At 34.7% G+C, this 23281-nt stretch overlaps 1 protein-coding gene and 1 long non-coding RNA gene across 3 annotated transcripts; one reads left to right on the top strand and one right to left on the bottom strand.

Moving 5' to 3' along the window:
* Window positions 1-272: 272 nt before the first annotated feature.
* Window positions 273-13106, bottom strand: LOC110737871 (3-isopropylmalate dehydratase large subunit, chloroplastic-like). The gene is made up of 15 exons (XM_021918220.1): window positions 12947-13106; window positions 12561-12716; window positions 12116-12286; window positions 7843-7995; window positions 7701-7769; window positions 7398-7514; window positions 4667-4741; window positions 4500-4577; window positions 4267-4362; window positions 3811-3860; window positions 3079-3133; window positions 2834-2965; window positions 2105-2152; window positions 1844-2002; window positions 273-603 (listed from the first exon to the last, which is right to left on the bottom strand). Exons 2-15 carry the CDS (start codon window positions 12705-12707, stop codon window positions 466-468), a joined length of 1488 nt encoding a protein of 495 aa, XP_021773912.1. The 5' UTR covers window positions 12708-12716; window positions 12947-13106; the 3' UTR covers window positions 273-465.
* A 2698-nt stretch (window positions 13107-15804) lies between these two features.
* LOC110737870 lies at window positions 15805-18755 on the top strand. 2 transcript variants are annotated; one of them, XR_002514493.1, is made up of 4 exons: window positions 15805-16103; window positions 16777-16934; window positions 17312-17433; window positions 18395-18755. It is a non-coding gene; the product is annotated as an uncharacterized LOC110737870 (long non-coding RNA). The 2 variants fall into 2 exon arrangements; XR_002514492.1 differs by having other exon boundaries at window positions 15814-16934.
* Window positions 18756-23281: the final 4526 nt, after the last annotated feature.

The following is a 23281-nucleotide window of genomic DNA, read 5'->3' as shown; positions in this document are numbered from 1 at the left end:
AAACTTCGAGCTCGGCGTAGATGATGAAGTTGCAGAGGACCAGAATTCATCGATTTTTTTACGGGAGTGTGGGAAAAAAAATCACGTGATATTTTTTAGGTCCACAATAAGCTTATTGTGGACCAGGTCCACCCAAAATTTTTTAATTAAAGTATATCCCATAACCTGCAACCTCCGTTTCTTATTATTTGTAACAAATGAATAATTTATATCTCACAAATATTCCCCTTTGTAGCAAATAATAAGAAACAGAGGTAATATACATAAGATGATTAATAACACACTCTACCAACATAACTAACCTCCAATATTATTTAGGAGTGCAAAATTTTAACATAATATTAATGTCATTAGTAATGCATAGCGGTACATGACACTTATTACATTAGGGGTACATAACGATGCATATTATAGATTTTTCGACAAATCAACATAAGGTGTAGAAATGATGAAACAAAAGACACACTACAGGAACTCTCTTGGGTCAGTAACAAAACCAGTCAACGCAGATGCAGCAGCTGTGTAAGGAGATGCTAGATAAATCTGCCCTTCTTTGTTTCCCATTCGCCCGGGAAAGTTCCTATTTGTTGTTGACACGCACACCTGCATTCAGTATACTTTTAGTCAAAGGTAGGTCGAATGGGGAAACAACGTTTCTATCTCATAGATATGCATATCGCTCACTTAAATTTACTAAAACTTCTTAAAACACCTTTAACTAACAGGATCCCGCCAATTATTGAGAGTAATATGCACATAATGATTTAATAAGATCCCCAAATGTAGGAGAATAATATGCAGCTATAAGGTGTATGATAGGTTAGCACGTAGGAGAATTATCTACTACGTATCATGCAGTGAAGAAAAAGGATACAGCCATCAAAATCAGACAAGGACAGTGGTTTTTGTCAAATAAGCACATGATTAATGATAACGACAGTTGTCTTTACCCGCTAAAATTGTAATTTCTGCTAAAAAGCATGTGGTGATAATAATACAAGTTGCTTAATTAGTGACCTACCGACTCATCACATTGTATATAAACCACAACTAAATAAAAACATGTTAATTGATATCATCTCGAACTTTGAATCATATTCACACAATATTCCATATCTATTTATGGAACTTTTTACATAGTAAAAAGACCTACGCCTCAAGGTTAATTAAATAATCACCTATGCAATGGAGTCTTAAAAGACTTAGATCTGGAAACCTACCCCCTATTATGTGATAACTAAATAAAAATTAATGAATATTGGCGGTTGACTGGATGTGAATCTAAGAGTTATGGCCGGTATTAATCAAATATATAGTTACGTGTGGCCTTTAAAATAAGGCCAAGGATGGTTTTTACATTAGCTTTCAGTTTTCCTGCACTTAATTTCAAATTTCAAAAAGCACTGAAAAAGGTATGGTCGAGCACAATGGAAAGCTTTTTTAGAACGCCGAATGTAGATTCAAGACTGGTAAGTGGTATCTAAAAAGAGATTGATGATACAAAATGAAAGTAGGAGTATAGCTCAATTCCATAATCCATGTACATAGGCTTGTCTCAGCTTGTTTTTGCATAAAACAAAGTTATTTTTGCGAGCTTAATTATTTTTTGTATAAACTTTATAAACTGAGAACGCAGCCTTAATCAAGCAAGATGCAAGATATTTCCCTAGCGTATTTCCCTTGTTCACCTGCATGCCTCTCATATTCTAGTTCCTTTCTTACCTCCAATTCCAGCTCATGTTATTTTTAAGATCCTATACAATAATCTCTTCTTAATGGGCACTAAACTAGTCAACCTGAAGTGAACAAGGATACAAGAGTTGGACAGCATTGAGTAAGTTACCTGCGCCTCATTCATTCGTGCGTAAGTGTCTCTAGGGCCACCAAGGCAAGCTCCACAGCCTGGACTGCCTGGTGTATCACACCCAGCTTCTTCAAATATCTGAGCACAGGTCTTACCACCAGAACCAGGCACAGGAAGAGTGTATACATCCACCCACACCTAAGGAGTTATCAAAGAGAATAGATCATTTGTCTTTAAAATTTCACCTTTTAAATGTTCAAATCCTTATGTGCACATAGTTAATAGAGGACGGAAACAAACCTTCTGGGTGGCAGGTACCAGGAAAGTGGGGACTTTGACCTTCTTACCCTGTAGAAAAATCATAACACGGATAACAAAAATGAACTTTAGAATATATTTGACTGAAAAAGCAGCCACACTCCAAATCCAAACATTTACAACCTGTACTTATCACCCCGCCCCCAGGTAACAAAATTGTACACGAACAATTTCATAGCACAGGTGACTCTCTATCTTCAGGTCACGAGACAAAGGATAGAAATGACGGTGCTAGTCCAAGTAGTCAAGTTCTTATGCAACATACATTCCAACATTAGGCTATGTTCTTCTCACCTTTTTTTAGAAAAGAGTTCACTCTTATTAGAATCAGACCATTTAGCCCTGATCGGAAAAATTCAAACCAGAATAGATTAGGTCTTCTTTGTTTTGTTATCTCAATTTGAAATATCTCTAGTTCCGTATAAATAAAGATATGAAAATTAGATATTTGAAATCTACACAGTAAAATGAATCTATTAAGATCACACTAAGAGATCAGATCAAATCAGACAAAAAAAAAAAAAAAAAATCAGGCCAGACCTTAGGAATTGAGATCATAACACTTTATTTCAAGTAAACAGAACATAGCCCTACACAACATGAGCAACTGAGACGAAGATCCATATGAGCTCAGGGAAATGAGACCCGCAAAATAAGTCATTAAAACAAGAATATAAATTAATCAGCAAATCAGAGGCCACGAAGACTTACAGAAGCCATAAAGACTTTGGCTGCAGCTAGAAAATCTTCTGTCTTTCCACCGGTACAAGAACCAATGTATACTCTGTCAATTTTGACATCTTTACACTCTCTTGCTAAAGCACGGTTGTCTGGAGAGTGAGGCTGCAAACAATTAAAAAGGATATCAGTTGACATTAATTCAACCCTTTAACAAAGAGGGGTCAACAAATCAGATAGACAAAACATCTTAAATTAACACTCAATATTTTATTTACCTTCGCAACAAGAGGTTCTAGCTTTGAGACGTCAAACCGGTATTCAGACAAAAATCTAAAATCCAAAGAAATAGAAAACATCAGAATGCTTAAGGTAAACATAAGCATGCATCAGTAAGACTCATTGATCAGTTGCATAAGAAAGCTGCAATAGCATCTATACTAATATATTAAAAGGCGTTACTAAAAACGTCTCTGTGCCACATAAACCACGCCACGTCACCTACTCCATCTCTCATTATGCCACATCATCACTACTCAATCAACCTGAATCATTATGCCACGTCACCCAATATTGCTTCTTATAAAAAAATGATGATAAGGAGATTCGAACACCCAATCTCTTATAAGAAGGATGGTTATTTAACCATCTAAGCCATTTATCAACTATGTTATAAACATGAAAATAAATGTATATAACTGATAATCACAAGATCTAATTAAAAAGAAAATGACATTATAGATATCAAATACATATAATCACAAGGAATAATTATAGTAGCAACCCGGTGCAACGCCCGGGCTACACACTAGTTTTTAAACTATAAATAAGTAAATAAAGAAATTAATTATAAAAAAATAAACAAAAAAAAAAAAAAAAAAAAAAAAAAAAAAAACCAGAGTTTGGACTTTGGGGTTTCACGGCTTCAATAAGGATTTTAAGACAATCTGAACCCATGTTCTTATTAATTACAAAGCTAAATTGCTAAAATGTAAAAGCAATAAAAGTACCTTGCTTGATCATCACTATAAAGAGGGTCGTAAGGAATAGAAGTCTTGCCCTATACAAAATCCAAACACTCATATGTAAGCAAGCAACTCTGTCCAAATAGTTTGATGTATCAAGAAACATAAAATAATTCTCTCTAATTTACTATTGATAGTTTTAGATATATCATGATACTAACATATGTCAATTCAAAGCAAATGCATAAATCATCACTCTGAGAAAGAACAGTCAAAGATATAGCATACTACAGGAGATGAAAAAATGTGCATTATAATCGGTATGGCAAATTTAACAGCATGCAGAACAGGTCGCTAGGCAATGGAGGATAGAAAAGAGTAAATGAGCATATAAGTTTCTCAAATAATGCACCGAGCCAAAGTGAAGGTCCATAAAACTCCTTCAAAACAGGGCGGAAAACTAGGCTTTAGGGAAGACCAAAAACCAAATAATGCACAAACCTCAAGATATTTGAATGTAGTATTATCAAAAGGAACAACCCCATTCTTTCCTCCTGCTTCAACAACCATATTGCAAAGGGTCATTCTTTCCTCCATCTGGGAGCACACAGATGCAATTGCGATTTCAGGAAGTTGTAGAACATCAAAAAATACATACAATATTACAAAATTTTTGGTCAACATTTTCTAAAAAAAAAAAAATTAATTGTAAAGAGTAACAATATATAGCGTACACTCAAACTTTCAACAGTGGATCCAACAAATTCCATTGATTTGTAAGTTGCACCAGCCACTGATATTTCACCAATGATCTGCAAATCAATCAAAAGTGGGAAAGAGGAATCAATACACGATTATGGGGCTGAAATTACAGAGTCAATCAAGAACATGCTACACTTACTTGCAGGATCAAATCCTTTGCAAGCAGATAATCAGGCATTTCTCCATCCATCACAAATCTAAGAGTTGGTGGAACCTGCAACAGTTACAGGTACAAAAGATATTTAACCCTTAATGAGGTGATGTACGAGGATGACAACTTAAAGTTTAGAGTTTCATATATTTTATACACAGCCTCCAAAAAAAAAAAATTGTTACTTGCATATATTTAGATAAAATATAGGAACTCGTAAAAAACAAATGAACAAAGCAAGGACAAGTGTCCTAATAGAACAGCAATTTGTGAAAAGAAAATAGAACTTGAAAAGAAATTCCAATTCTGCTAAATCTAAAAATAGACCCAGGAAAGCCACTAGTCCGATTCAAATCTTAACTAGTAATTCCATCCCAAAGCCTGTCAAATGAAAGAGCAGCTTCAGGAAGACGAGTAAACCAATTCTCAACTAATACAGCAAAGCATTAAGCAGCACACAGCAGTAATTCTTCCACCTGATCGCCCCAAACCCCCGCAAAGGGCAGGTGCAACAATTTTACATTAAAAATAATAATAAAAAAAATAAAAACACCTTTTTCTGCAAGGAAATCAACTTGCCCAAAGATATTGAGGAACTAGGCACAACATTCGCTAAAGGTATGGCAGAATTCTAGCCAGATGGCTTACCTCAGGTATGATTTTAGAGCCTAAGGTATTAAAGTCTGCAGCAAGAATAACATGTGGCTAGAAATTACAGGTAACAATAGGATATTGAAATCAGGTTCATTCATAGCAATATAAGACCACTGACCAGCTTTATTTCTACCAATGTATTAATGATAGTATGACAGACTCTAGGGTAGCAGAGTGCGTAGGAACTAGAAACTCCAAATATAGGGGATAATTGGTGCTCCTTCACTGCATTTGTGGTCAAATTAGTTATGAAAAACTTGATAATGGTGAATCTAGCATAAGGTCAGACTATCCCCCATCACAGAAAAAACTGAGGGGGAACACTCAGACGGTCCAGGATTCCAAGCATGTAAAGAGAAGGTCAACACCACTCAATAAAGAGATCTGACAGAGTGACAACGCTGCAGACTTCGGCCCTGTTTGGTTTGATGTAAAATGTTCTCATGGAAAATGATTTTCTTATTATTTCTCATTTTCCTTTGTTTGGTTTGTGAAGGGGTGGATAATTATTTTCTCAATGATGGAAAATTGCATCCATAATGATGGAAAACATTTTCCTTCATAAAACAAGGGTAACCACATTTTCCTCCCTTCTCCTATCTCCTTTTTACTTTTCTCTCATCCATCTCCACATTTCCACTCCTATTTTTGATTTCTCTTTACCTTTTTCTTGTAAGAACCAAACAAAGGAAAACTATCTTATAAGTGTGAATTTCCTTGAAAATATGTTTTCCATGAAAACTAATTTTTCATTGAAAAAGTTTTACATCAAACCTAACGGGGCCTTCATTAAGTAACAAAAACTTTAAGAGATGCTTGGGAGACGAAAGCATTGAACATGGAGATCTCGCCAATAATACAGGCCATTGATAGGATGCCCTGGTCATACAAGAACGCTACAACACCAAGCACAAGGGCATCTCCTCTAATATAGAAGTTTGACAACGTAGTTACTGGCCCTACTGGTTGGGTTACCTTCTTGTAGTTCCCTTTTGAGAAGAGTTCACCCATACCATCCTTGTACCTTTTTGCCTTTGTCTATAGGGGATATCCGTAAAATGTTGACACAATTCCTAAACTAGTAATATTGTGATAGGACTTACAAAGCTGCCCATCCTTAAAATAATTATTTCCCTAATTGAGGGTGTATAATACGAAGTAATTCTTAGTAACCCCCCCCCCCCCTAACCCCTCTCTCTCTCTCATAACGTGAAACAATGGGATACTCACACTTGCCAATGCACAACCTTCACCAATAATATATTTTAACACTTCTTCCGTTTCTTTTTAGTTGCATCACTTTCCTAATACGGAAATTTCAAATTAGTTGCATCACTTTCCTTTTAAGTTAATAAACTCTCTCTATCTCTCTACTATCCGACCCCAGTTATGGGATTAAGGCTTTGATTGATTGATTGATATCTCTCTCCTATCACATGGGTCCACTTTTTAAATTCTCTCTATCTCTCTCATCTCCAAAAATTGCCTAGGAGTCCGTAATTTACAAAGTGCTGCAACTAAAAAAAATAGAGGAAGTATATATCATGAAATATAGACATTTGATAATATATATTGACACTAATCTAACAACAATCTACATAGCAAAATATTTTTTTTTGTCTTGATAAAAACATGTGGCCAAAGTAGATTAAAATAGCATAAAAGTCCATTTTTTGCTAATATTAGAAAATAGAAAAGATATTACTACCTTCATTTCAAATTATTTGCAACTATTAGACATGTTACTCACACTTTATGTCAAATCATTGCAAATAATTTGAAACGGAGGTAGTATTAACCCCCTCATTTTGAATGTCAAATTTTAAAACTGAACACAGTGTTAGCAGCTGTAAAGGTCGGCAGCTATCCATAATTGGCTCAAAAACTAAACAAGATTGTAGAAATTCCTATATAAAAAATTAGTCTATAATAATGACTTAAGAGAGTTCGAGGTAAACCAAATGTAAAGCAATTAAAAAATTTTAAAACAAGATTAAGTTTCTGAATCCATCAATGAATAGATAAACTTAATTAAGGACTTATAGTAGGGAAACGAGTTTCAAACCTTTAATAGTATTTTACCAGTGCCCAAAACAAAACCAGCATCAGTATTGCCTATTCCAGTGGCAAATTGACCAAATGCTCCAGCATTACATGTATGAGAGTCGGTCCCTAACAAGACCTAAAATTAATAAGTACATGAGACGTTGCACCAAAATTTATATATATATATATATATATATATATATATATATATATATATATATATATATATATATATATATATATAAATAAATTATGTGAGACTTGTGGCCTCAGAGCACTTCAATGGAAAATAGCCAGTCGCAAAGTTGCCAGGACTATATACCTCTCCAGGTCTGCAATGACCCTCTTGCGCAAGAGCCACATGGCATACACCTTTGTAGTCAGGATTTACCTGTACAATTAACAAAATCATTAAAAATATAATCATGATTAGGAACCATTAATACTATCAGCATAAAACGTACCTTAAAGTCTGAACGATCAGTTATATCATAAAAATATTTGATATTTTGCTCCTTCACAAAGTCTCTCAAGATATCAACATTCCGGTTGGCCCGTTCATCGCTTGTAAATATATAGTGGTCGGGAATAATTACAACCTTTTCACGGTCCCATACCTTCAAATAACAAAGCACACAGAACAGTTTAAGGCTTGAGAGGAGAATAAAAGAAGCCATAGGTACATCTGTACATGTGGTCATGTAGATATATGCAAACAATAATATAAAAAAATTCAGTTAAATAAAATTTTGGACAATAAAAGGGCTGTGGTCCGATTCAAAGTGCATTGTACATTAGCATAATATTATACCTTTCTTACTCCTCCACCCCCCCCCCAAAAAAAAAAAAAAAAAAAAAAAAAAAAAAAAAAAAAAAACCTCCTCTTTTCTAAAGGAATATTAACTTAATGATTATTTTTGAAATGCATAGAGATCAAAGAGAAACTTGAAACCAACAACATCAAGATATAATAATTTAAACAGAAAACAGTGCATTTGGTGTACTGAAAGCAGCATACACGAACTTCAAAATCATTTCAAATAACTCAAGACATACTCAAGTGCTAGTACAAACAAACAAAGTAATAAAAGTACAGGTGACCAATTGCTTAGGCTAGCTCAGGCAAAAATATGTGCTAGTAGCCTAGTACATACAAGAATAACAGCCCGGGGGATACCTATCTGTGGATCAATCTCAAATTACCAGCCCAGGATTACTCATCCATTCAAATCCAATTTATTTATTTATTTTTTTCCAACAAAACAAAACAAATTATGGATTGGCCCATAAATCACCCATGGCTAACCCTCCCAAAATGCTTGTCCACTTCATTTATGTTTCTTTATTTCTCATCTCAGCTTGGTCAGGCCTGCTAGGATTAGCCAGCACTGAAATATTTGTCATGGATATTTATTTCCTTCAGTATTTTCTCAAATCATCACCCTTTTGCATGCAGAAAATAACGGAACAAACCCCTATTCTTTACCTCCATCATTCAAATATCCAAAAAAACCTCTAGTTAAAATGTTATATTCAAGAAATTATTTCATTTCTTGAAAAGAATTCAAATATAGCAGCACTGTTAAAAGGGAAAATCCACTGCATCAAGTCAACAGAAGCATTGGAACATGGTGATTCTCTAGAAGATTAATTCACTATAGGATGGTGATAGTGTGTGTTACCCTGCTACACCAACCATGAGAGACAAGGAAAGAGTTGGTTGAACACTTTAGAGTCTTTGGAGTTGGAAGTAAAATGGAGTACAGAATCATCAAGTCTGCGAACAAATTACATACATAGCCCAGGGATTACACTTGATGGGAATTAATAACACGAAATAGAATATATCCTAGGATAAATGACAGCATATGGATTGTACGTATTTGTTCTTGAGGTTGCAAGTGTACAGAAATATCAAGAGTTCACAGGGTAAGAGCAAGATAATAAATTTATTCAGCTTTTATAGGAATGAATGAGACAACACATAACACTATCAAACAGGAGATTTTGATGATCAACTTGCCTTGCATTGGATAAGCCTTTTACCATGTTCAAAAGGAAAAATAAAGAGATTTTAAGTCATTCACCACCAAATAGGAGTTAGATAGTGTTGATGAGAATGATGCAGTTGATAGCAATTACAGCATTAATCAACAAAAATTATCAATAACAGTGAAGAGATTGCAACCAACAACTAAATTACAGCAACTGTGAGGAGAAGTCTTAGCTGATGGTGTTACTCAACATACGCAACCTAATCACTGCCATAATTCAGACACCTGGTCTTGCTCTCACAGTAGGTAATTCTTGTTGCCTCTCTCTACTGAAAATTAAAATAAAATACTAAATAGTGGTGCATCGGAGCACAGACCACCTTATTCATATCAAATACCTTGCACAACCACCTCTCCAAATTGTATCAAGGTATCAATGCCTCAATGGAGCATATGGACACTATAAGTATACACTTACTATTCTTTTATGCGCTCATGCGCCATAATTAGTGTGTGTCTCCTTCAAGTACTATAATGAGTGGTTAGCAAAATCCTACTTCCGTCCCGAATTAATTGCATCACTTTCCTTATATAGTTGTCTCAAAATACTTGGAACACTTCTATAAAATGCATAAATGCTCAATTTCTTTAATATTTCTCACTTAGTTTGGCACCACTTTACTTACTACATTCAAATAAAAGCATTCTCACTCACATCCTCCAAAAGTTAAGACACATCTTCCACTTTAAAAAATAAAAATAAAAATAAAAGCCTCACTATCAACTACGACCTAATAAAAAAAATATTGAAGTGACTAAAATCTTGTGGGGGTTAAAGCATTGTGATTAATAAGGGACGGAGGCAATTTGTAGGAAGCAATGACTTCCACTCGTTACTCAGCATCAATGACTAACCAAGAGCATCTTGGAAACATTTGTTGCCTCACAATAGCAATGCACAATGCATAAGCCTATTAATCTATTATGAAGCCATTTGTAGCTTCATTGGGAACCAATTTCACATTAATGTCAAATTTGTAAGTTCTGATAATAGAGATAAGTTTTCCAAATCTGCTACCAAAACATTCTATGATGTTATGAAAATTCATCAAATGTCTTGAGTATATAATAGAAAATTCTCAGCAATATGTTGTAATAGGAACTAGAAGAAACAGCTATAAACATACTTCAAGCTTATATGTCAATTCATAATTAGGGGAATTGGGTTTTAATTGCTACATATCTCAAACACAGGTTGCCTTCTACTGTTTATAATCACAAAACCACTCATAAGATTTTTCTAATTTACACCTTCATATGAACAATCAAGGTCATTTAGCAGGATATACTTTGCTCCTACCTTTTAAAGAAACGAGAATAAAATTCAACAGAGAGTAATTTTTTGGGTTAGGGTTAGTAACATTTGTCAAATATATAAGTGATAAACTGAAGCTTTGGTAATGAGTAACTAGTATACCAAATTTTCTAACTTCCATAATTGCATGCAATTTGCCTAAAATATGCAAAGCCATTAATAAACTATGATATTTCCAAAGGCTGAGAAATTTTTTAGTATGGTTCACTACAGGCTGAACCGCTGAATATAAGGAAGTTTAGTGTAGGCAGTTCAACATCTTAAAGCAGGCAGTCTTTCTTTTGTGCCGCAGATAAATAGTTACCCCTGCAAAAATATCTTAGTGTAAACGATGAAATGTGAATGTTGAGTGAAGCATCTGCTATCAAGCCTCAGATCAGTTTCTCCTTACGATGCTCACACTCCTCATTTCAGCTCAACTATCCATGTCAGATATTTGACACTCCAAATGGGTTAGGACCATATAGGTATGGACATTTGGACACTTAGTTTTGGCTTAATAGGAAAGTTAATACGAAGTAATTTTCTTTAGAGATACGAAAATACCAAAGAAAAATGTTCTTTTACAAGTGTCCCAGTCATAACTTTAGAAATGTTCTAGCTTTAAAATTTTCCACATCAAAGACTTGGATCCATACCAAGTCTAAGATCCATATTAAAGCCAAGCATCAAAAGTTATCCTATAATTTGGGATTGATTTACTAGAAGTAAGATGAAAATGAGATCATAGGAACACAAAATTAATAATTTCACAGAATCAAAAGTGATTCTATTGGTTTTATTATTATTGGTGCATGGCAGAATTTAGCCCTCTGGGATCAAATATTTGCTTTCTATTGTCTTATAATACAATGTGGTGAGGGTCATATTGTTTCCTTTTCTTCCCTTTAAAGATGAGGTGCACTAACATGGTACATAACGTGACAGCAGCAGATTCCACTAGAGACCACATGGACAGCACAATCTTCTTGAACAAAAACTGTTGAGGATACTAGGACATCAAATCACAGAACTTGACCTAGGTATGTACAAGAGAGGCTTGACAGATGACTACTACCCTTATAAATGTTTTCTGCCAGAACCCAGAGATGTAAAGGATTCCAAGTCTCCAGTTAAGTAGGTTATTGTAATTGTCATTGTTTCAAACTTGTACTCAATATATTCACACACGTCTCTCATTCTCTAGGATCAAAGAAAAATCGAGTCTTTATATACTCTGGGCAAGGCTGATAGAAACAATTTGACAACTTGGTTGAGTCTTCACTCATGAATGCACATTTTCACATTAAAAACAGGCTTAATAATGATAGAAAACAGGATCAATAAACAATCACCAAAAATCAATACTTCTATGATTAAAAGTAATACCTTGGCATTCTTTCCAAATTCCTTCTTGAAGATACCAAAAGAGCCAGGTCCACAAACATCATGGGTCATCAAAATATCAACATTAACCCACACATTATCACCTGGGGTTAGCTGAGACTTCTCAGAAGACCTAGCCAAAATCTTCTCAGTCATTGTCATTCCATGTTTAACCTAAATAACCAAATTAAAACCAATAATCAATTCAATCCTCCACTCTAATAAAAGAAGACTCAGACAAAATGAATAACAACACAAATGAACAATATAAGATCAATATGGATGCTGACAAGCTTAGTTGGTTAAAATCGGGTGGTGCTCAAGACATAAGATAAAATCCCGTCTACATCATTGCACGCGCACACACACAATGACACAATACAAAACAAACCAAACCAAAAAAATAAATAAATAAATAAATAAATGGGGTTTTTGATATGAAACCAACCGAGCCAGTTTCAGAAGGATTTCTCTGAGTCTGTTGAGGAGCCATGACTGAAACTATCTTCTTTGATTTCACCATTTCAGACCCGTCTTTGAGCCAGGGCAAGAGGGGCGGCGGCGCTGAGCGCAGAGAGAAAACATCCATCTTCATAGTTTCGTCCTAACATTCAAGGGTTTTGCAACACATTAGCAATCAAATTTGACTCAATTATCAAATTAAATTCTTCTCGCTTAAGAATATGAAGAACAAAATATATAATCTTTATGTATTTCAATTATAGCCAATAGTTCAATAATCAATATACCTTAGAAGAGCCCTGAATTGAATAAAATTAACGATTAATAGTAGATGTGAAAATGAAATTCGATGATTAAGAAAAACCATCTTACCTAAGCTTGAATGGAAGAGAAAAAGCTTCAACGGAGGAATGGAGAATGCAGAGTAGCCGCCTCAATGGAGAATGAGACAGGAAGGGGAAGGGCACGTGATAAGCTTCGATATCTTTCTAATTTAGTTTAAGCTAGGGCTGCAGACCAACCAACCCAAACCGAACACTACATAATTAATTAGGAGTCGTTTGATAAGGTGGAATGAATTGGTATGAATTCTCATTGGGTGGTATGGATTCTATATCTCATACCAATTTAAAGTTGTTTGGTCTAATCATGGAATGGATTCTCATACTTGAGTGGTAGTATGGATTATGAATCCTTAGGGGGGAGGTGGGTATGAGATTCCAATGAAATGGGATGGAGTTAGAATTCCCCAGGTATGAGTTTCCATACTTAAATAGCTCAACCAAACAAATAAAACCATGGAATGGATTCTGAATCCATTCCAACCCATTTCAAGTTCTACCAAACAACCCCTTAAAGTAATCCTTTCGTTTTTTTATACTCTTTCCATTTCATAATGATCTTCGCACTTCAAGTAGGGATGGCAATGGGTCCGGGACCCTACCACGGACCCTATGGGTATGGGTAGGGTATGGGTTTAGGCGACATCGGGTAGGGTAAGGGTCCGAGTATGATGTTTTTAGACCCAGACCCTACCCATGGACCCTTGAGACCCATACCCTACCCAGACCCGCATAATATATTAACTTAGACAAAGTTTCAAAATCAAATAGAAAAAAAATCTTAAGGATGTTGATTTTGTAGGAAGTTAATGATGAAATCGAGTATGATACGAAAGACGATTATAAATAGTAGGCTATTAACTTTCTAGTCGTGCACTTACTTTTACAAAACTATAATTGTAATGTGCTTATGGATAATAATAATTTGTTTATCTATCATTCTAATATATTTTTTTTTATTTATTTAAATTGTTTTACGATATGTCTAATTAATCGGTCATGTTCTTATGTATTACTTTATTTTTTTTTTGCGCAATACATGCAATTGTACAATATAAAATAGTCGATTGAAATTTGGGAAAAAAAGGTTAGTGAAGGACCCATATTGGACCTAGGACCCTACCCAAAACCTGCTAGACACATAGGGTTCGAGTAAGGGTCTTAAAACTTTAGACCCTAAGGGTCTGGGTAAGGTATGGGTATGGATTGAAAGTTCCGGGTACGGGTATCACTAGACCCTACCCATTGCCATCCCTAACTTCAAGTGTAAGGAGTTATACTTTGACTTAACATCTTTAACTAGTTTAGATTTCGTGCCACGCATAGTCTATACAAAGATTTATATTGACATATAATGATTTATTAATACTATAAAGATAATCTACCAAAAATAGTACGAGTATTGTAAATGATATAAAATTAAACAAATTATGTCATAAAATTCTTAACTTGACACGTACCTATCATAAAGATATTTAAGTTTTTACATTGATGCACGAGACATTGTAAAATACTTTTTCCATTTTTTTAATACTAAACACATACTTATTTCATGGTATTTGAAAAAAGTAGGTTTCACATGATTTAATACACTTTAAGGGGGCGTTTGGTATCAAATTAGTAAAAGTAACGGATTGGAAACAAATTTTTTTTTTTTTTTTGGGGGGGGGGGAGGGGAAGGGTAATACTTGTAGGGAATTTTTCAAACCCAACCTTGAACCCCACTGTGATCATGCATTTAAGCATGGTGGCGTTCAAAGGGAAGGAAGCTAGAAATAAAAGAGTCGCCAACAAGTTTTAGGAACTTGTAAACCGTTCACGGGTGTGAAGGTTACAGTCCATTCACGATCACGGAGATCGCTAACTCCATAGTGGTCTAGAACCATGACTGGATATTCGGGGATGATGGTACGAATCCAACCTAAAAGAGATTGAATCCAACCTCATGTGCGCTTTCCGATCGACATACATACATCAAATTAGTCATAAACCTGTTTAATCTACGTTGGTTGATTATTAATGTACAAATAAATCTAATATTGGTGATCACTTGAATTAAAATCATATTAACCTAAATTCAAATTACCAATTATCTTATTAGGCGTGATTTCAAGTACAAATTCCCTTTAAACCTGTAAGAAGGGCGTGATCAAGCAATAACAATCAATCATGAATAATCAAGCAACATATGATTGACACAACAATCATCATCATAATAATATCATCAAAAATATCAATAATAAGATCCTAGGTATGATACTAAACGGATTAATAACAAATCCTAGCACGTCACTAAATAATCAAGATCAAAGCATTAGCCTAAATATGATACTAGAAAGTATGGTATTAGAAATCAAAATCAACATCCGAACATGATACTAGGAATTAAAATAATATTCTAAGCATGATTTCTATATCAAAAGAATGATTAATTAATTGGATTACTTACTTTGATGCCTCGTATTTCTTTCTATCAAAACAATACACACGTTAGTAACTTTAAGAAAGATTAAATCAAATATTAATTGAAATATAGAGTTGGGACCAAACCCTTAGAACTATCAACCTTTCACGTCAAGGTCGAAGGCAACTACGAGATTGGCTAGGAGTATTCGAGGCTCGTGAAGGAAGTATGATGTGTGATTGGGAAAAGTATCAAGGATGTATTAGGACGTCACTACTACAAAAATAGGCGAAGAGACCTATAATATGAGACGTGTTGATTAATATAACAGGTTTCTTTAGTATAAGAGATCTAATATTAGAGATAACAGTCTCTTATATATTAAAGGGCCCACCACTCATTTGTGGAAGTTAATGGAAAAGAAATAAGAGACCTGTTGTTTATCCTAACAGGTCTCTTATTTGTGTAAAGGTCCACCACCCACCCTTCATTTTTCACCTCTCTCCTTTTCTCACTCTAATTGATCCGCTCTTCCACCTTCGTTTGTTATCTCCTCTTTCTCTCTTTGTTTTACACTTTCATTCTCCATTGAAGCTTTTCAAGGAAGAACTTGCCCACCAAAGTCGCACGAAAGTCTACTCCAGCCACGAGCAGAGTAAAGAAGGAAGCCCCATTGTTTCAGACCTAGAATTGTCACAATTCGTGAGATCGAAAGTAATAGAGCTTTGCTTTTAGAATCCGTCGTCGTCACCCTCCAGATCAGGGAGGCCGCTGAAGCTTACTGGTTTGCCTTTTCAAACATACCAACCTTTGCGTAATTTGTGGTGGGAGGGCTTAATTTGGGGGTTTTAATTGAATCTTAATGTCTAGGGTTTAGGTTTTTTTTTTCAAGAAATTATAGTTTTTGTTTGCTTGCATATAATTTAATCGTGTTTGTTTATGCTTGTTATGTTTAATTGTTGATTGTTAAAAAAAAATTGGGTTTGATCGTCCATTTTTTTGGAATTTTGTTTCACTATTGAGGTAATTGGACGACAAATTGATTGTCTCTTTGGAAATTAAGTAATCGATGCAGAATAGATATTAAATGTTGATTAATTGCTTTGATAGTCTTGTTGTTCAAGCACAACAATTCGAAATCTAACCCCTTTTTTCTCTATTGTTTTTTGCTAAGTGTTGACTTAATTAAGATTATCTTTGTCTGGGTTTATCATTCCATTTGAATGATGAATTGGGTGTAATTTTTTTTTTTTAAAGGGAATTGGGTGTATTTTAAATGTTGATTAATTGGCTATGGTAGATTATTGTTGTTGCTGAGTTTGTATTGTTCCATTTGAATGATATATTGGGTGTATTTTAAATGTTGATTAATTGGCTATTGGTAGATTATTGTTGTTGTTGAGTTTGTATCACTGATGCCTCTAATGTTATCTTCCAATCCCTTGTTTTTTCTTCAGAAAGATCGACTCGTAGTCTGGGATTACTATAATGTATACAAGAAAAGAGTTTATACAAATATTCACTCTTGCTTGCTCAACACTATGAGGTTAATTTTAATGTATTAGCTGCCTCAGTGTAGACACTTCCTCTGGTACAATGGCCTTCGATAATATGAGTAAGCTTATAATTTTCAAGGATTTTGCGGTTGAAAATTATCTTTTGCCCTACAGATTTAGTTTAGTCAATGATGGAACTATATATGATGCATCCTTTGATGGAACAATAAGCTACACTAACATAGAAACTAAAATTTTCAGAATCATTAATGGACCTCAATCCTAATGGTTGGCATGTATGTCAATATTTTTTATTGATATTTTAGTTTGGTCAGATGTGATTGTGTTTGGCTATGATAGCATTCGGTTGTCAATGAAATTTACAACACACCCAAGCATTTTTTTTTTAGATCTTGTTGCTGTACTTTTCCTTAGGTAATATAATTAGGCTTACATTCTTGAATACATGATTAATGGGATACATGAACACATGCAGGGTCCAAGAAGTTGGCAGATGTTGTATGTCTTAGATATTAACTTAGAGAAGAAACAAGGAGAGATAATTACTAGAGGTCATAAAAACTTTGAGCTTATGCTCAATCTACAATTAGGAACCAGGTAATTTTCGCCTCTTTTTGCTCCATTATAATTTTATTTATGGACTACTTTCGATATATTGCAATCATGTCATCCTGTTGATGCACCTTATTTGGCACTAGTAAGCTCAAACCTCAATTGTTTCGGTCTTATTGTCTGTCGTTCTTATTTGGCTCTAGTAAGCATTGAACTAGCTCCTTGACCATAGACATGCAGATTAAGATGAATTTAGTTCAAACATTATTATATTGTGATTATTTTAAGAATGATGATGTATTATTTTAATAAATCATATACAAAGTGGTAAAGGTGATTATTTTTAAATTGTGATTTATATTTATTGTGTCTTATGTGGCTTTTCAAAATTAGTATTCTCCTTCTGATTTCAATGTGGGGTGTGCTTTAGTTAGAGATGCATTTAGTATTCTAGTTTTATGTGATTGATCACTTATACAGAACAAATGGTATGCATCCTGCCAATTTCAAAAATAAAACTAGTATGAATCTTTAATTAGCATGTTATTATCATTTTAGAAGATCGCGGAGCTAGTATCCTTATTTGTAGACTTTTCGGTATTCTTATCCAAACATTATTCAGTAAACTGGAATGTGATTTTAGATCATGTGCTAGATAATGAAAATTTGTATTGCTTATCAAGTTTTTTAATTCGGTATATGTGTGTGTTAACATTGTATACAACAATAATATATAGGTACTTATCTAAACATCTCGTTTTTCAATATCTAAAATCTTTGAATGTTCGTACAGCTGTTGCTTTACAGGTTCTCACAAAAGACTGGGAAAATTTACCCCCAAATGGCTCATTTTAATCATGACATTGCATATTTCAACCCATATCATTATATTCATTTGTTTGTATAAGTAATTTTTTTTTAAATATAGTTATAATATAACATTATCTTCCATTATTATTATCAATGAGTTATGACTATATACGGCGATTTATTGTTTATCTTGCAGTTTTTTAAAGCGGACCCCTGTACATATTCAACTGAAAATATTAACGAAATTAGAGACTTGTGGGCTAAGTATGTTCTAGAGCTTGAACCAGATGATGTTAATGAAGGAAATGAAGATGGTATAGACATTGCGTGAGTTTAGTTTGTCCATTACTTTTGGGAAAAGTATTACGATTTTTAGAATTTTTTGTATAGTACTTTTGGAGCTTATCTTAGATGGCATGGAAATTAAATGAGTGGTTTATATTTTTGGGGAATACTAGATTTTTTTTTGCAGATGTTGCTGTATAGTATTTTTGGAGGTTATATTATAATTAATGGATATTTGTAAAAGTGTTTATCAACTTTTGTTTATTATTGTATGTTCCATGGATATTATAAAATTATGGAGTACTGTATATGATGTGCATATATATAACAGGTGAAAAATATAGGTACAAATATCTTACAGGTGCCATACAGGAATAAATATAGCTCATATAACGTACAGGAACAAATAAAAATATAATTGGATTTTGGGAAAAAAAAAAATAACAAAGAGACCTGTTATCGTTACTAACAGGTCTCTTAAATAACAACTATGAGACCTGTTGGCCATGGTAACAGGTCTCTTTGCTTTTTGAAATATATAAAATAATCACGCGCAAAGAGACCTGTTGTCTCACTTCTTAGGTCTCTTATTAATACCAAAGAGACCTGTTCTATTGACCAGGTCTCTTAACTAAAGAGACCTGTGAGCTAGAGACCTCCAAAGAAGAGGTCTCTTATGCCTATTTTAACAGGTCTCTAAGGCATATTTTGTAGTAGTGCGTGTTTAGGCTAGGCTAAGAAAAGAATCATGAGAGAGAGAGAGAGAGAAAGTATTAGAGAAGGGATTAGATGATGATTGTTGGTGATCAAGCTTGTTGATGATTAAAAACGGGGTGATACGACCTCTATTTATAAGAAAAAGGGAAATTCTCAACGGCGACCCCCAACAATTGCTACGCACCAATGGTAACCTCCCTTTTTTTGGATTATACAAGATGACCCTAATTTAGAAATTTAGAAATTAATGAGTGTTATTTACTTTAAAAAAAACTAACTATGGTTAACTAAGGTTAAATTATTCATAAAATAAAATAAAATAAAATCAATTTCAAATAAAGTTAAATTATTTTTTAAAGAAAAAAATAAATAAAATAAATAATTATTTAAACCACCACCAACCCAAACCTTCCCCGCCGCCCCTGACACCCCTGCCCCGTGGCTCCGGTCACCAGGATCCCCAATAGCGCCGACGACTCGCCTAAACCCCCTCCCCTAAAGCACCAAACCGCTTCCCTCACCAAACTAGGCAACGTCACCCTCGAAAACCCCAGGTTCCGACCGTCGTACCCCACCCCTTGCTGGAGCACTCCCTTTCCCCGCCGAAAATATCCCCACCCTATTTCCACCTTGCCTCTTCCCCGATTCCCCCCTTCCCCTTTCCCCCTTCCTCTTCCTTTACCCCCTATTCAATTCGTTAGCTTTTGATTAAAATTAACGTAATTTGAACTTGGTTTTCAGATGAAGATGTGAGTGAAAATTGAAACCTGAGCAAGAACGCTGATCATTGCGTCACGGATTTCATAAATTGGGTTGGGTGGGGCTGTCAGACCACGTGGGTTGGGATTTGGGAAGGGGGGATGGCGTTTCGAGTTAGGGGTTAGCTGGGTTTCGTAAATTGGGTTAGGTGGGGCTGCCAAACCGTGGGGGGTTTCGGGGTTCGGTGGGTGGCGGACTGCTGGACTGGGTGGAGTGGGTAGGGGGGTCTGATTAAGGTTCTGGGTTGGGTCAGGTGGTAGTGTTATGGTAAGGTGGTGTTGGTGAGGTGGTGGTTACGGAGAAGGTGGTGGTTATGGAGTTTTTCAGCGGTCATGGTAGGAGATGAAAGAGGAGAAAGATTGAAGAAAAGAAAAGGAGAGGTGGTTGGGGAGTGGGCTGGCCGGAACGGTGGAAAGTGAGGAGAAGGAGGAGAGGTTGGCCGGAATCAATGGGGGATTGGGGGTTGGGGTTAATTTTTTCAATTTTTCTTTTTTTTTTTAAAAAATATAAATATAACCATAGTTAATATTTAATGAAATAAGGTTATGAGTGGGATGAAATTGTTAACTAAGGTCATCTTGTATAATCCAAAAAAAGGGGGTTACCATTGGTGCGTAGCAATTGTTGGGGGTCGCCGTTGAGAATTTCCCTAAGAAAAAAAGAGGGTCAAAGGATCAGAAAAGACTCAGAAATCAAATCAAAGTAAAACAGGTTCCATCGCGGCGCGACAGCCTTGTCGTGGCGCGATGATCCTGCAATTTTGCGGTTTTTGTTTTTATTATAACTTTTGATCCATTAATCGAAATAATATAAGTAATATATCGTTGGAAAGCTCTAGAAGTCTAATTTACAATCCAATTAGAATAAGATTGATATCTTTTTTAGAATAAAAGATATGATCGAAATAGTGGGACAGTGTTAGATTTTGATAGAGTTTGGTATTTCATTCATATCTTTTTTTTTATAGCTCGGAATGGGGATTATGATATATCATTGGAAATATAATTTCAAGGGCTATCCAACCATTCAAGATTTGGACAAAAATTATGAGATACAAAAATCATATCTGAACATATTTGAATTCGATTAAAACAAGGATTATAAAAAAGAGGAGTTTTATTCAATCTCGATCTCTTTAATCTTTATCTTTCGGAAAGGATAGATAAGAACCTTCTAGAGGACTCTAGAAGTTACTAATGAATCCTAATTGGTTCAGGATTGGGATTAAGGTATTGGACCCTCCACATGATCATTGTCGTAGGTAGGAAGGACCTAGGTCCAGTTTGGGCTCGGTTTAGTATTTTGGCCATAACTTATTCGTTTTAAGTCGGATTTGGGCTTATAATATATCGTCGAAAGATCTTTTCAAGCCCCATCAAACTAAGCAATAATTGGACCAGGATTATGGAGCAAAATAATCAGGTTTGGACGTTTTTAAGGTTCTGACACGAAATGAATGATTTTAGGTTTAAGGACACGAAATAAATGATTTTGGATTAAAATATTTTAGGAAAGGTTAGGGATACGATCAAGGCTTAAGGAAAATTCATGAGACTCTTCAACTCTTTACTGAACTCGTAAATCAAAGACATGAAAGATACTCATCACTGGGTCTGGTCATTGGGGAGACACAATCAGGTGTCTATAATACCATATATTACCCTTACTAGTTGTTTGATATCTTTAAGAAAACATAAAAAATTACAACCAATCCGTTTCCTCTTGTTTGACATAGTTAACTTGGAAACAAATAGTTTTCCTTCTATTTTTGTTATTGTCTTAGATAATTTTTGCTACACATTATGCAATGTAGAGCAACACTAATTACCATAAAATGTCATATGCTACATACAGACAAAGTGACATAAATTATTGATTATAAAAGCATTGAAATTCTTGCATTTCAAAAAAAAAGAAAAAAAGGATTATTCAAATTAGTTAGTGCTTGATAGAAGATGTGGAGCTTATGTTCCTTTGTTATGAGCATTGTAGCAATCTCTAAAGCTTTGAATGGAGAAGTGTCATCTAACTTCATCACCTCATCCAAAACCTTGTTCACATTTTCATACATCCTGTGCTCTCTTTCTTTCGCTTTAGAGTTTAGACCATGTATTAGCCATAGTCTGTAACATTGATATTTTCAAATATCTTCCTAAAATTGTTGGAAACATCATGGAGGGAGGCCACCATATCATCATCATCATTCCTACACAAGCTCCGGATTAACTTGTAAAAGAATAAATGTCCGAATGAGCAGAGTTCACATCATCTTCTTCACCACTCTTTTGATCCATATCTTCTATAACATCAACAAATGACTCACTTACATCTCCGGAACTCTAAACAACCCCTTAGCTTTCTTATGAGTCTGCTATAAATGCAACAACTCAAAATGTGTAAAAGTAGGATAGAGCGAGAGAAAAGAAAAATATTATGGCAAATGATGTGGATAACACAAACAGAATAACACAAAATAGAAAAGGTAATCCAGAATGCTAGTTTCATTAAACAAAACTACTATGTAAAATAACAAAAGTTCAGAAATGATGTTGCTAATCAGCATGTTGCTCCGATCAGTATTAAAATAAACAAGGCAAACACCAAACAAACATTGATATTAAAAACCAAGTGTTCAGTTAGAAACAAAGCATAGACTGAGAAATATCAAAAGTTTAGAAACTGGACATTGGACAAACATGAAAATAAGAAACCAAATTAATCAACAGGAAAGTTTTTTTTCTTGTAGTATGTAATATTCAGATAAGTCAAGTTAGCAAAAAAACTGATAAGAGAAGTTAAGTTCAACAAAAAACTGAGAAGAGACTACAGAGGCAGCAAACAAAGAACGTTGCATACCTTCACCCATTTGTCGAACACCGCCTTCTCTACTTGTAGCATCTTCTTCTCAGCATCCTATCCAAATCCCAAGATGGATAACATTTCTGCCAAGGCATTGCAGAAACCTTGAAAAACAATCCAATAAAAACAAAATGATTTTAAGGTAGAAGTAGGTGTATGAAAGGAATAATGTCCTTCGAACAAGTGTATTATTCCGATAGAGGGTTCGGAATTAATTAGGAAAACTAATTATTCAGTGAGGTCAAGTGATTGGAATGCCTAATTGGAGGCCTCTTTTGATCAGTAATATTAATATTACAGCTTGCTCTTGACTGAACCCTTCGTGTCACACCCAATCGTGTAACTGAACCGAAGTGACGAATTAATTCGAAGGATTAAATGAGTGAATAGAGATTTTACGAACTAAGACGTCGGATATCGAGCTTAAAGTGTCGAAAGTCGAGTCAAATTTATGAGTCGACGA

This window comes from Chenopodium quinoa, unplaced genomic scaffold (assembly GCF_001683475.1).
Source record: "Chenopodium quinoa cultivar QQ74 unplaced genomic scaffold, ASM168347v1, whole genome shotgun sequence".
In the NCBI taxonomy this organism is placed as follows: Eukaryota; Viridiplantae; Streptophyta; class Magnoliopsida; order Caryophyllales; family Amaranthaceae; genus Chenopodium; species Chenopodium quinoa.
The sequence above is the reverse complement of the archived record's forward strand: the minus strand, read 5'-3'. Positions and strand labels throughout refer to the sequence as shown.